Raw genomic sequence first — 15,767 nt, 5'->3', positions numbered from 1 at the left:
GCTTTGAGCTCCCATTCTTTGAGGTAGTAGCACTGGGCATTGCATATGTGTTTACATAGGATTACTGGAACAAGACAGAGACAAACTTTCATTTATTTCCAGTAAAACAACAATGTCTAATGTGAGCACACTTTAGAAATTAGACATGTCCATGCCTCTTTTGACAACTGATGTTAGGTTGCTGAGCTCCGTTCCCTAAATGAGTGGCACCACCTTAAACATTTCTCAGTAGACAGTGTTCCAAAGACAAGACTCATGAAGAAATGTCCCCAGTACCTTTTCCTTCTCCTGCATCCTTCCTTCTCCCCGCAAGTGCATTCGCTATGCCTTTCTCCCACTTACTCGAGAGTGAGAAAACACGAGGAGAGGAGAGTTGATATCACCTCTTCCATCTGGGCCTGTATCCCAGGAACATTGGGTTCAATTTAGAGACTCCAAAACTAAGAGAGCATTCAGAGTGAACCACTAGCCCTTAACGAGTTTGTTCACAGGATAACCAAACACCAGTGTGCGTCTAAACAGCAATATTTGTTAGTTCAATAGAGACTTTGTTTTTGATATATGCAATTTTCTTCCCAAAGAAGCCCATTTCCCCCTGCGATTTTATAGGGGGATCAGTATTCTAAAAATAGGCTATGCTTAAATAAAAATAACATTTGTAAAAGATACAGGGAAATGGTTATGGTAAAGTCACTTTATTCAACACTATCAATTTTCCTTAACAGCTTTTTCTTTCTATTTTATTCTAAGATGTCACAGGGATACAAAAACACTTACTGAAAAGGAAAATCATTCCCTTTGTAATAACAACAAAGAAAAAAAGGTGGGAGGGGGGATTTTAAATATACTAATCAATAGTTTCAGTATTTCAACATTGACAAATATACTGATTTTAGGACTTGCTGGTCTCCTCGTATGGAGAATACAGTTGTTCTACTAATTCTAAATAGGCACCCTAAGATTTTATCTAGAAGTACAGGTCGAAAATAACACTTCATTTTCTACCTTTCTTAGCTCTCAACGTTTTCCTCCAAAGAGTTGAAAATATCCCATCAGTCCAATCATTTGTGGCCACATCAAGTCGACCAAACATCTGTGGGGCTGTAATCGCTTTGGGATTCATCCTCATTTCCCGGTGTGGTTTTCCACAATCTGTACCAAGTAAATCCAAACTTTAAACAACGCAGATGTAGAGCAAGCCATCATTAGGTAACACTGTACTAATTGCAATGTACTGTCAGCAGGTGTTCAAAATAGGAAAAATACAAAATTACACGAAAACATTATGTCTTACTGCATTCCAAGGTATCATAATTAACATCGTTACATCTTATGGACTAACATACTTTTGTTTCTGTCTTCTGTAAAAGCAAGCTGCAGGAAACATAATGGGGGTGGGGGAAGGATACCATGTTGGCATGGATGAAGGAATTAATGTAATCTGGAAGTTCTTCCAATTTCACAGCTCAAAAATCTTTTGATTTTTGATATATTGGATTAAGCCTGGTCTCTGAAATACCACCCAGAAGATGCTGCATTCTCTGCATTCCCGACTTCAATTTGCTGAGATGTGTTCTTACTCATTTGGAAAAAAAAAAAAAAAAAAAAAACTAAGCGAAACTAATGTTGCAGGAATCAAGGACTTTTCTTTTACAGCCAACTTCAAAAAAGGTCTTTGACTCTTTCACACCCTAAAACTACTCCTAAATAAGCTAGATTCTGTACATAAGGGACTGCGGTTAATAAGCAGAAAAGTGAAGAATAAGGTTTAAAGTATAAAATGATAAAAATTGATGCTGAAACATTACATACTGTGCGAAAGGTTGACAAACACAGGCAAACATACATAATAACTATGCACATTGAAAAAGGTGTTAAAACCCACTAAAACCCATTTAGAAAATTAGACCATAGTTCTCTTTTTTTAAATCACAAAAAGACTCGGGGTAATTATTTGCAGTACTTTACAACGCTGAAGGGAAACTGCATCACAACTCAGCTTCTTCAATAAATGATATCCATAAGACTAGCAAAACTATATCTTTTACCTAAAGGCCAGCAAACTCTTAAAGAGTATGACACTATTAGGGTGTCTAGGTGGCTCAGTCAGTTAAGTGTCCAACTCTTGGCTTCAACTCAGGTCGTGATCTCCCGGTTTGTGGTTTCGAGCCCTGCGACGGGCTCTGTGCTGCAGACTGATTGGGATTCTCTGTCTCCCTTTCTCTCTGCCCCCTTCCCTGCTCACTCTCTCTCCCTTTCTCAAAATAAATAAATAAACATTTTTTAAAAGACTATGATAGTATCATAAGTAAAAATGACTTGATCTGCTGCCCATATAAGAAAAACTATCAAAAATGATTTCATTATGGGGGCGCCTAGGTGGCTGAGTGGGTTAAACGTCAGACCTCGGCTCAGGTCATGATCTCATGGTTCAAGCCACACGTCGGGCTCTGTGCTGACAGCTCAGAGCCTGGAGTCTGCTTCGGATTCTGTGTCTCCCTCTATCTCTGCCCCTCCCTGGTTCATGTGTGTGCTCTCTCACTCTCTCTCAAAAATAAATAAACATTAAAAAAAATTTTTTTAATTATTTCATTATGGTAGTATGTAGAATTGTATCATTTCAATTTTAAATACCGTAACATTTTGGTACAGAATTATTGAGTCACTATGTTATATGCCTGAAACGAATATAACATTGTATGTCAACTACACTTGCATAATATTTTTTTAATTTAAGACCAAAAAAATGAAATACCAAAACATGTTTATAAGATCACTACAAGAAAAAAATGCTTTACTTTCAAAAGGTTGGTTAAACTAATTCCTCCTTTTATTATTATTTTTTAATTAAATCCATGTTAGTTAACATATCGTATAATAATGATTTCAGGAATAGAATTTAGGGATTCATCACTTACATACAACACCCAGTGCTCATCCCAACAAGTGTCCTCCTTAATGCCCATCACCCATCTAACCCATCCCCCCACCCAACACCCCGCCAGCAACCCTCAGTTTGTACTCTATATTTAAGAGTCTCTTATGGTTTGTCTCCCTCTCTGTTTTTATCTTATTTTTGCTTCCCTTCCCTTATGTTAATCTGTTTTGTTTCTTATTGCCACATATGAGTGAAATCATCTATGTCTTTCTCTGACTTATTTTGCCTAGCATAACACACTCGAGTTCCATTCACATTATCACAAGTGGCAAGATTTCATTCTTTTTCATCACCAAGTAAATATTCTATTGTGTATATATACCACGTCCTCTTTATCCATTTGTCAGTCAATGGACATTTTGGATCTTTCCATACTTTTGCTATTGTCAATAGTGCTGCTATAAACATTGGGGTGAATGTGCCCCTTCAAAACAGCACACCTGCATCCTTTGGATAAAGACCTAGTAGTGCAATTGCTGGGTCATAGGGTAGCTCTGTTTTTAATTTTTTGAGGAACCTCCATACTGTTTTCCATTCCCACCAGCAATGCAAAAGGGTTCCTCTTCTCTACATCCTCGCCAATATCTATTGTTGCCTGAGTTGTTCATTTTAGCCGTTGTGACTGGTGTGAGGGTGTATCTTGTTGTGGTTTTGATTTGTATTTCCCTGATGAGTGATGTTGAGCATCTTTTCATGTGTCTGTTCACCATCTGGATCTCTTCTTTGGAAAAGTGTCTATTCGTGTCTTTTGTCCATTTTTCACTGGATTACTTACTTTTTATGTGTTGAGTTTGATAAGTTCTTTATAACCCTGTATCTGATATGTCATTTGCAAATATCTTCTCCCATTCCATTGGTTGCCTTTTAGTTTTGCTGACTTAAACCGAATCCTCTTAATTCTCTTCCTAGGCATTTCTTGACTGTCCCCATCACTCCACCTTCATGGATTCTGCCCTAGAGTAGGTACACTTTCTTGCTGCTGCCTCTTTATGGACTCCAGACCATCCCTCCTCTCCCGTGGCCTATTCTCTACATGGCCACAGGATGGTCTTCTACACACAGGGTTGATCATATCACTCCCCAGCCCAATGGCTTCCCATCACCTGCAAAATAAAATCTAAGTACTTAGCATAACTTACAAAGCTCCTCATGTGACACCTGTTGCACTAATTTGAATGCCCCCTAAAAGGAAAGCCTCAAACAAGGATACGGGTATGGGGAGTTTGAAGTCAGGGGAAAGAGAGAATGAAACAGAAAATGAGAGAAATCCAAGAATGGGCTCATTTGGGAGGTGGCCACAGATGTAGTGTCCCTCTGATGGACATGAGGAGGTAGGACACTTGCCTTCAACCCAACTTCTGCCACTGTTTGAGGGTATGGCTGCCTCAGGGGCATTAATGCCCACTCTCTTCCAGGCTGAACCAGTTCCCTAGATTCTAGGAAAGTCATAATGCTGAAAAACTGGGAGACACCCCTGGCATTTGTGGGAGAAACTGACCAACAGCTGCACCTGTACCAGGACAGGATCAAAGGGGTGTGGTGGTGGGCACCAGAAGCACGTACTATATATACCTTCTCACCTTCCCCACTCCCACCCCCACACACAGACTACCTTTTATCCACACCAGTGCACTTTCTGGGCATGCCATGCTCTCTGGAGTCTCTCCTATCTGCACAGGCTCTTTGTTCTGCTAAGAATGCCTTGCACCCATCTGCTACTCAACCCTCAATCTTCAGCTGAAGTGGCACCTGCTCTGTAAGCCTTCCTAGAATTCCTTAGAAAGGTTTCTGATCTCCTTTGCCTGCTCACAGCATAACTGTCCAAATCTTCTCATAGCGATTCCACGTTGACTAATAACTGTCTGGGTTATCCCGCTCCTTGAAGGCATGGCCGTTGGTTCTCACGCCTGCTTCCCCACTTCTGCTACAGAACCTAGCAGAACCTCACGTACAGAACACTAAAGATATTTGATAAATAAATACATGATGAATAAGGAAACACATATACATGGGTCTAGTATAAGTTCAAGGCAATTACCTTCTCAATCTTTGGGATAATTAGTGTTTTGGGCATTAGACAATGTTTTGCTTAAGATAACGAATGTTTGCCCTACGTGTGAAAACCAAGAACAGGTTAATCGACAGCAAGTAGTCTAATGATTAATTCATCTTTGCAAAGAACTTCTCCAAAACCAGCGATGCCGTATGGATTACATAATTTAGACATATTATACATAATGTATCACTATTGTTTAATATTTAGTACTCATTTTGTCCAACTCACTTTACCAGGTGCATTTGTGGTTTACTGTTAACAGAAGGCAGCTACACAACAACAACAAAAGTATTATTAAGCATAATTTGAGAGAGCACATCATTTTAAAGCTATATAAAAATCCCCAAACAGAGTCTCAACAGCACGTGAAAACCGCACGGTAAGTCTTGCAGGTGTGTGCTCTCAGTTTTGGCAAAGGTAAGTGAGAGCTGAGAGCACAGTTCTGTCTCAGTGTGAACACTCCGTGCTGCAGTCTTAACGTACAGAACTCGCTTTGCCCCCTAGCTGAGGGCACCGAGACTGAACCCAACACGTGCAGGACCCGAGAGCAAACACAGAGCAGTCTCCACCACCACAACTCAGCATCAGTGCACTGGAGTTTCATGAGCGGACTGGAAACCCAGCCAGGCACCTGTTCCCCGTGGGACCATGTGCGATGCAATCCAACGGCTGAAGTTCTGTGAAATTTTGGGACTCAAATCTGCCATGGCTCAGAGCTGCCTACACAGCACTTTTAGTATGGGAAACATCAATGTCCAATCAGAAAATACAGGGATAGTCACATAGTCACATAGTGGCAATGCCCATAATCTTTGGATGACCTTGGGCTAGGTAGGGACTTAGATATAAGGCTAAGGGAGATCTGGGAATTAAAGGCATCTCTTGAACTTCACCAGGAAAATATCTGATTCTTGGTGGGAAATCAGTTTACGATTAGGATGATTTGGGGAGTTGAAATTGAAATTATTTTTTTAAATTTACTGAGAGGTAGTACATCGTATTAACGCATTGGGGAGTACCATGTTATAATGGGAAACGTCCGGGTTTTTCATTAGTGGGCCCTGACTTTACTGTCTTCACAACCCGTAGCATTTCTGAACTTGAAGCTCGACATTTTTGTACAAAATGGGGATGGTCAGAGCCACATCTCAAGATCATGGTGAAAATTAAATGACATAACATAAGTAAAACACATAACATAGTACATAAAGTCACTGTTTAAAATTTGTTTTCATGCAGCATTATTCATAGAAGCTAAGATACGGAAATGATGTAAATGCCCATTAATAAGAGAAAGAATTCAGGAAATGTGACATATATATATATAATTCAACCACACACAAGAAGGACATCCTGCCATTTGCAATGACATGACGACACGGATGAACCTCGAGAATGTCACGCTAAATGAAGTCAGTCACACAGGGAAAGATAAATCCTGTATGGTATCATTTATGTATGGAATCTAAAAAAAAAAAGCAAACCCTGGAAAACAGATTGTAGAATGGTGGTTACCAGGGGTTAAGGTGTAGGGAAATGGAGAGATATTGGACAAAGAGTACAAACTTCCAGTTAAAAGATTCACAAGGATGAGGATCTGACGTACATTATAGCATAACGTGCATATAGCATCATGATCATAGCTAATTACACTGTATCATATAACTGAACAAGTTGCTAGATGAGTAGATCTTAAATGTTCTCACCACAAGAAAGAAATGGAAAGTAACCGTGTGATGAGATGGGGGTCAAAGCTAATGGTGGTAACCATTCTGCAACATACAATTGCTTCAAATCAATACACTGTACACATGAAACTTATACAATTCTATATGTCAGTTATATCTCAATAAAGCTGCAAAGAAGTTTCCCCCTCCAGTTCATTATTATAATACACTATCTCTAAAATGCGCCCAATAATCAGTAGAGCATGTCCCTCTTGGAGCATCCAAATGTGTCACAGTGATTTAAACGTGTTGCCCAGAGCAGCATAGCTTGACCACCCCCTTACCTGTCATGGCTTTCATCAAGGTGTGGATACAAGTGGTCTTCCCCGCTCCACTGGGCCCCAGGGTCATCATGCCGTGCCGCACTCTCTGTGTCTCAAACAGCTGGATAACTTTCAGTTTCCAAGGAGGATGGTTAATTAAACCAGCTTCTTCAACCTGAAAACATAAACAAAGCCCCACAATGGGCCACATCAACAGCAATCTGGACCTTCCACTGCGCTCAAACTAAGCACAGACATTGAGGAGGGGGATAGAGGAAAGATAGTTACTATTTAACGGGTATGGAGTTTCAGTTTGGGGAGGTGAAAAAAGTACTGAACATGGGTGGTGACGATGTTTTGCACAATAATGTGAAATGTACTTAATGCCACTTAACAGTATACTTAAAAATGATTACAATGCTAAATTTTAAATTATATATTTTACCACAATGAAAAATATATTGCTGGGGTGCCTGGCAGGCCCAGTCAGTGGAGCATGTGACTTTTTATCTCAGGGTTATGAGTTTGAGCCCCATGTGTGGCGTGGAGTTTATTTAAAATAAAAAATTTTTATATATATGGCATAAAATATATATATATATGTATATATATATTTATATATATATACGCAATTGCGTATATATATATATATACGCAATATATATATAGTATATATGTGTGTGTATATATATATATATATATATACACACACATATACGCAAAGACCATAGGTTGAATATTCAAAATGTTATCCCAAGGCAATAAGAAACCTCTGCATTTGCCTTTGGGAATTGAATACATTTATATTAATACATCCTTGAATATATGTCTTAAGAGCAACTTAAGAATAAAGACTCATGTATCAAAATGTATTTTAAATGTTTAATTTAAAAGGTGATATTTAATAACTGGAAAACTTGGTAGCACACCAAGTTGACTGAAATTCCATCTAAAACTCAAATTGTCTATAAATCTACTGAGTTTTTATCTGTCAAACACACACATGAAAGTTATTCTGCCAAACACTAGTCTAAGTTCAATATTCATAATAACACTACAAGATTAGTACTGTCACTATCTTTCTTTTATAGAGAAGGAAACTGAGGCACAGAGAAGCCAAGCAATTTACCCAAGACTATTACTTGTAAAGTTACAGAGTGGGAATCCGAACCCAAGAAACTAAGCTCCATGGTCCATGCTCTTAACCATCATGCTACGCTTAACCCCACTATAAATGATGTTTTTATTTTTATTTAAAGAATTGTTGGATAATAATCACATGTCATTTCATGCTATGTGTATGCTCTTCAGATTTTTCATATGCTACAAACTATGCTAACGTGAGTCACCTTATAAATTACTTTATACTAAGCTTTTTAGACAATTAATTCAGCCATAGGATGATAATTCATTTGCAAAATGAATTATCACTCTTACCTGATCAGATTAAGATTTTTGTATCTTGATTTTTAAAAGGAAAATATCCATTAAGTACTACCGTATTTGATTTTTGTTAACAAATATCTTAAACAAATTGAAATGTACTTTATAAATGTGAGCCAATCACTATTTCTATAAAACTTTTCTTCCCCCTAACTCTTCTTTGCAGGAAAGTAAACTGTGGCACAAGGTTTACATGACTCGTCTTCATTCCTAGGAAAACTAGAAAAACGTACAGCTGCACCAAGTCTCATAGGAAGTCCAGACACCTAATGACTCACATAACATGGCAGATCCCCAGAGCCTGGGGAAGAAATCACAAGTGATCCTAGGCCTGGGGGAAAAGAATGACAGTTGAGGAGCCACGTGAGATCACTGTGAGTGACACTTCAGGGCGGGAGTCCTGAGATCAAAGCCATGTGGAAGCACCAGGGCCACAGACAAAGCCAAGTCGAGGAAGGCTCGCCAGCCAGCTGAGCCCCACTCGTCCCGCTCACTCATCATACTTCATTTCAGAATCTGGTGTGGAATGGTTTCCATCCACAGTGGGCCCACTAACATGTGGCCAACTAGATGTGCTTGTGGGACAGCAGGAGACTGTCTGGCTGGAGAAGCTCCGTCAATGGCGTGTAACAGCCTCTCCTGAAACAGTAGCCATCATCTTGGGTGTTGCTCTTGAAACCCACGGATCTGCAATACATCAGCTCTACCTGACACCCATGAAATTCAGGTGAAAGAGACACGGACAGGGCTGGATGTCCTTAGAAATACATTACCTGCCTACCAATCGCCATTTCCAGTTCAGGGTAACCTGCTTTGTCCAGAAGAATATTTGGGAAGAGATCTTCAATCAAACTCAAAAATAAGGGTTCATCTTCATCAATCTAAGAGAGAAAAGAAAGAGAAACTGGACCAACTATTTTGGCACAATCATAACAATGCACAGATAAACTGAAAATGCTGAACATACCAAATTATTTTATGATAATAAGTAAAATATCACCTTCATTGAAGTTGAAGAATATTTTCCTCATGTTTCCCATAAATTAAAAATTATTTTAGAAAAGAAAGGGGGAGGAAGAAGAGAAGAAAATGAAGGAAGGAGATGAAAGAAAAGAAAATATTGCCCATATGACAACCTCTCCATAAAATAATAATCAGTTCAGGGAATTACCACATAACCTACAATTTCTAATTGAAATTTTAAAAATAATAATTTAAATAAGAGATAGTACCAAATTCATGAATTGGAATTTGCTCCACCCTTTTATCTTGAAAAAAATATATACCATCCGTCACCCTGTACATAGATTCACTAACACTGAACAATTGATTTTCAGTCTCACCTATGAAATGAGAGAGTGTGAAATTATTACACACTTGTTAAATTTACATATAACTTCCTGCTGGGTTCTACAGACTTTAAAGAAGGTGAGATTTTAGCTCTAAAACCCAAAAGTATTTCAAGGTATTTGGAAACTTAACATGTGGATTTTTAAAAATCCATTTGAATTCTATCGAAATAGGCATATGTTAGACTAGATATGAGTTACCACAAAAGCAACGTCTGAAAAAGTCTAAAGTTAGGCTCTCCAGCACTTTGGCTGATTATTAAGCATTTTAAATGAGTATTTTAAATAAATATTTCTAAATCTCATTTGTGCTTAGTTAGCTGAACTGGTATTTAAGTTGGTGGAACATTTCCATCTGTGAATCTTACTAGTTTAGAAAGATTCATGTCTCGCAGAACACGCATGACGATTGTTGATTCCGTATCTGTGGGGTTGGCTCTTTTTGCGGCTCCCAGCGTTCGCAGAACTGACAGAATGTTCCGCAGACCGAAATCATAATGTACCTGAAAAATGTGAGGTACAGCGGGCTTATTTTCAATATTAACTTGCGCATGAAAACGATACAAACTTGACAAAAGATCTCTTCACAATAACGAATATATGCTAATTTTCCTTTAGAAAAAAATTATAGTTAGTGAAGTAATAAATTTTTATCAGTATGTATTTTTAGAGCAAACTGAGAATATCCAAAAGAGTTCTCTCATGGACAATCACTAATTTAAGCCCTTAGATCAGAGCTAATAAATATATCTTGACAGGGAGAAAGGAATAAATTTCCTCTTAGAGTATACACGTCTCCCTGAGCCTCTTCTTAATCAGTCATCCATAGGAAAATGTCCTCATATCTCTAAAGCTAAAACTCTGAACCAGGAATGTGTGTATATATACATACACACACACACACACTGATAGGCAAAAAGACTGAGGTTTTAAGAAGGAAGAAAAGTAGTCCTATTCTAGGATTACCTAGAGCGGGGGAAAAATAAGGACAAACCAGAAAGCCAAGCCCCAGCTTTGTTATTCCCTTGATATATACCTGTAAAAGCTCAAATCATAACAAATGTTATCACCTATAAAGTGAATAATTAAAAACTGGTTATCTAACCACTATGGAAAACAGTATGCCAGTCGCTCAAAAAATTGAAAATAGAACCACCATAGGATCCAGAAATCCCTCTTCTGAGTATATATCCAAATAATTGAAAGCAGGATGTCAAAGAGGCAGTTGCACACCCATAATGACAGCAACAGTATTCACAACAGCCAAGAGACAGAAGCAACCCAAATGCCCACCTTCAGATGAACAGGAAAATGAAAATGTGGCGTCCTTTCTTCAGTCATAAAAAGGAAGCAAATCCTGCCATATCCTCCACCACGGGTAAACCGAGAGGACATTATGCTAAGCAAAATAAGCCAGTCAAAAAAGACAAATGCTTACAATCCCATTTACATGAGGTATCTAAAGTAGGAAGATGCATGGAAACAACAAGTAGGCTGTTGGTCACCAGGGGCTGAGAGATCAGCAAGAGAAGAATTTCTGTTTAATGGGTACAGAGTTTTGCAAGATGAAAACGTTATGGAGATCAGTTTCATAGCATTGTAAGTATCCTGAATACTACTGAACTGTACAGTTACAAATGGTGATGATGGCAAACTTAATGTTATGTATGCTTTACCACATAGAAAAAAAAAACAATTAGGGGCTAAGGTAACTGGGAGCAGTATGCCTCACTTCAGACAAATCATTTGGAGGATGGAGCACATAAAAATATTTGGACTGAGTTCCTGCCTTCAAGGAGTTTAAATTCTAATAGAGGTAAAAAGGTAAAAATATGAGCAAACTCGCTAAAAAGTAACCATGACTTGAAAGTGCTGATGTGTGGAACTAATTAAGGAAAATTTCTCAGAGCTGGACTCAGTTAAATCTGTGGGCATGAAGTGAGATTCATAGAATGTTCACCCAGAGATCAGCACGGGGCCAACTGTTTTGGGCACGTTGGCTCATTTCATGACAACGACCTGTGAGCAGGGCTGTGGGCATGAAGAAAAGTAGAAACGAAATAGTAGAGAAGGAGGAGACAGGAGTCAGTGATGTGGGAGTTTTCTACATGCAAGAAACAGCATGGAAAAATATTTCTTTGACAGAAGAAAAAAGGAGAATGGGTGAGTAAAGGCTTCAATAAGCAGAGGAAACAAAGAGCATTTTCAGTGGAAAAGTAATTTAATTGAGCTTGGGGGTATAAAAAAATAATCTAGAGTCAAAGAAGTTTGGAATGGAGACTAGAGTAGAGAGGAACCAAAGTATTGTATATGTTAAGAGATTTTATTTGTGTTACAGTTTTATGTTTATTGCAGTGTATTATTATTTAGTGTATTCTTTCAGTAATTTTTATTTATATGTCCCAGAAATTTGTGGCATGATCCCCACCTCCTGGTGTCTGTGTCCTTGTATGATCTTTTCCCTTTGAGTATGGTAGGAGCTAGGCTTGTTTTAACCAATATAATACAGCAACGATGACTGGCCATATGTGATTTCTGTGTATGTGTTCACGTGGTCACATTACATAAGATGTGTGATGGTTAATTTTATGTGTCAGTTTGACTGGGTCACAAGATGCCCAGAGAGCTGATTAACGTTATTTGTGGGTGTGTCTCCAAAGAAGTTTCTGGAAGAGATTAGCATTTGAACTGGTGGACTGAGTAAAGAAGATGGCCCTCCCCCATGTAAGAGTGCACCATTCAAGTGCTGAGGACCCCAGTAGAACAAAAAGGTGGAGAAAGGATGGATTTGCTCGCTCTGCCCTACTGCTAGGCTGGGATATCAACCACTGCTGTCCTCAATGCTCCCAGTTGTCTGGCCTTCAGACTTGGACTAGAATCTATACCATCAACGCTTCAAACTACACCATCAGCTGGTCTCCAGCTTACAGACAACAGATCATGGAACTTCTCTACCTCCATAACCGTGAGCCAATACCTTATAATAAATTTCCTTACAGGTATATACACATATATCCTATTGGTTCTGTTTCTCTAGAGAATCCTAATACAAGACCATAGCACTCATCGTGCCAGAACCTTTTTCCCTTGCTGACTTTGAGAAGGCAAGTGGCCGTGTTGGGGGATCCCATGTGGCAAAGAATGGCATTCAGCCTGCAGGAACTGAGGTGGCCTTCTCCAGATGACAGCCAGCAAGAAACAGAATCCCTCAGTCTTTCAACCTCAAGTAACAGAATTCTGCCAACAACCTGAGTGAGCTTAGAAGTAAATCCTTCTCCAAACAGGGAGCCAAGACTTGACTGACGCCTTGTTACCCTCTAAGTAGAGAATCCAGCCAAGATGTACCAGGACTCCTGACCTACAGAAACCATGAAATAATAAATTGTGTATTGTTTTAAACCAGTAAGCTTGTGGAGCTGTTGTCACAAGCAACAGATAACTAACACAAAAGTAATACATGATTAATCTCATGCCTTTTAACTGCAAAGGTTCATGATGTCAGAACCTGCTACGCTAAACAGTACAGAAAACTTAGCAAAGAAGTTACCATTGATAAAATAGACAATTGGCAAAGCTTGGCCCAATATGTGGAAGATATTGGAAGTAAGAGGAGTAAATGATTGAGAGGTTCCTGAAAACCATGAGGACGCACAACACATATTATGATTAATGTACAGGTGGGATAAAGAGCAAGTATTAATATTTATAATTCTTTGGCTCTTAAATCAGTTCAGATAGTACTCATCTCATTTTTATGCTGTAAATACTAATTTACTGAAACGTACTTCAGGAAACTACGCATATAAAATTGATTTCATAACGATACAACCTTGTACTTTGTATCCGTAAGGTAATCTGTCAACAACCCCAGTCTACGATTTTTCGAAATGAGCAAATCTCACTGAACAGAAAAACTAAGTATGCATAAGTCCAGAGAGACTTTCAGAACATCACACCTGCTTAGAAAGCTGCTCCTCACACAGCTTGTAGAGAGTATAAAACTTCCTGGCCAAAACGACGTTGTCAATGAAGCCGCAACTAGCCAACTTCACCCTGATGATAATCTGTCGGTCGGGCACCATCATGGCCACGGAGCGGAAGTTAATCTTCAAGTTTTCAGGAAGCTCCTGCCGTCCAGCATAGCCAGGATTCTGTACAGAAAATAAGACCCACAGATGAATGACACAGTCATGGGGCAACACACACACATTAGCACGGCACTAAAAGATTCATTATGTCCACACAACAAATCTGGACTGACAACCGAAGAACTCATTTACATATCTCACTCTCCTTTTAACTGCAGGGACTACATCACAAGTTATTAACATGAGCTTCGTTTAACACCAAAGGCCTTCACACAGGAGTTAAAATCACTGTCGCAATTTCCATTCATGAAAAATAAGTGACCTAAGACGAGGGAAATGCATGAAAGCTGTGAGATGAAGGCTGAAATTCAGCAGCTCTTCTTGTGGTTCCTTACCATGGTCAGGAAAAGTCCAAATTCAGGGTTCATAGTCACATTATCTCCATCGGTGAAAATAAAAGACTTTTTGCGCTCCTTTTTACATGTCAGAATAATGGAAATTTGCTGGGCTGCCACTGACAGAACTGGTAAATCGATACGGTTAAATTCATCAAAACAACCCCAGGATCCAGACTGTGCTAATCCTTCGAAGGGAAATTAAATAGAAAATCCAATTAGTATATAATTTCGGAAAGCCAAGGAAAAGAGCATTTTGCAGCTGCCAAGACAAGCCAGAGATAAGTCTGTTCAAAAATAAACTTGAACAAATAGATTATGCATAAAGTGCCCCCGAAATAACTCACAATATGGAGCTCTATCTGTAAACAGCCAACCTGCAGGGATAAAGGAACATTACAATGACAAGTGATGTTGACATTTGATCTGCACAAGAGTGGTTAAGATTTGGATTTTCCAAAAAGTTGTACAAAGTTTAAAAACGACACTGAAATACAGCCAGTTGTTGAAAAATAAATCTTTTTTTTTAACGTTTATTTATTATTGAAAGACAGAGAGACACAACGCATGAGCAGGGGAGGGACAGAGAGAGGGGGGAGACACAGCATCCGAAGTGGGTTCCAGGCTCTGAGCTGTCAGCACAGAGCCCAATGCGGGGCTCGAACTCACAGACCGCGAGATCATGACCTGAGCCGAAGTTGGATGCTTTACCGACTGAGCCACGCAGATGCCCCCCAAAATAAATCTTGACCAGATAGTCTACCTTAGCTTTAAATTTCTCATCAAATAAAAAATATAACCCTCACCTTTAAAAATCCGTCCAAGTCCTCGGAAATCCATCTGGTCGGAACAATTGAAAACCACGACGTACTTCCCAAGACATCGACCCATATCTTTCGTAGTTTCTGTTTTTCCTGTTCCTGCGGGTCCAGTGGGAGCTCCTCCCATGCTCATTCCCAGAGCTTGAGCCAACGTGATATAACACCTGGAGGAATAGAACATCACTAGAACCATGCCCCCCGGCACCTAGATGACACGTCTGGGACATCACAGTAAAATGAACTGCGCACAAGACTTAAAAATGGAAAATTTAAGCCACTGTCCCTACATAACATTTCCAAAACTGCACCCTAATATACACTTTCCTTATGGATATTTGTTAAGGAAAAAGGAGGGGCTGGCCTATGGTTAACTCAGTTTGAAAACTCTTAAAAAGTTTCAACAGGCTTTCTCATGATAACATATAGCGTGAGATTCTCCAAGTGTGAAAAAATAGTACACAGCATTTCCAAAACTTACTTGGCAACGTTTTTCACAGAAATCTACCAACATCTAGAGAATAGTGTTCTATGAAACAGATTGGGAACCATTAGATCAATTCCCTTCTGGGAATCTAAGTGTCAATAATTTGATGTACTTGGGTACAAATGATCACATGAGACAAATCACACATTGCTAAATAATCATATCTTCAATCTATTTCTGGGAGTGCCTACTGTACCTTGCAC

At 39.1% G+C, this 15,767-nt stretch overlaps 1 protein-coding gene across 1 annotated transcript in view; it reads right to left on the bottom strand.

Moving 5' to 3' along the window:
• The window catches only part of DNAH5 (dynein axonemal heavy chain 5), a 283,958-nt gene that overhangs the window by 118,120 nt on the left and 150,071 nt on the right, over positions 1-15,767 (bottom strand). Inside the window, exons 36-42 of the mRNA XM_042997483.1 lie at positions 15,066-15,244; positions 14,260-14,447; positions 13,733-13,927; positions 10,145-10,279; positions 9,201-9,308; positions 7,006-7,159; positions 1,006-1,152 (exon numbers count right to left, since the gene is read on the bottom strand). Coding sequence (XP_042853417.1) covers positions 1,006-1,152; positions 7,006-7,159; positions 9,201-9,308; positions 10,145-10,279; positions 13,733-13,927; positions 14,260-14,447; positions 15,066-15,244 — 1,106 coding nt within the window. The remainder of the gene's footprint in view (positions 1-1,005; positions 1,153-7,005; positions 7,160-9,200; positions 9,309-10,144; positions 10,280-13,732; positions 13,928-14,259; positions 14,448-15,065; positions 15,245-15,767) is intronic.

This window comes from Panthera tigris, chromosome A1 (assembly GCF_018350195.1).
Source record: "Panthera tigris isolate Pti1 chromosome A1, P.tigris_Pti1_mat1.1, whole genome shotgun sequence".
In the NCBI taxonomy this organism is placed as follows: Eukaryota; Metazoa; Chordata; class Mammalia; order Carnivora; family Felidae; genus Panthera; species Panthera tigris.
The sequence above is the reverse complement of the archived record's forward strand: the minus strand, read 5'-3'. Positions and strand labels throughout refer to the sequence as shown.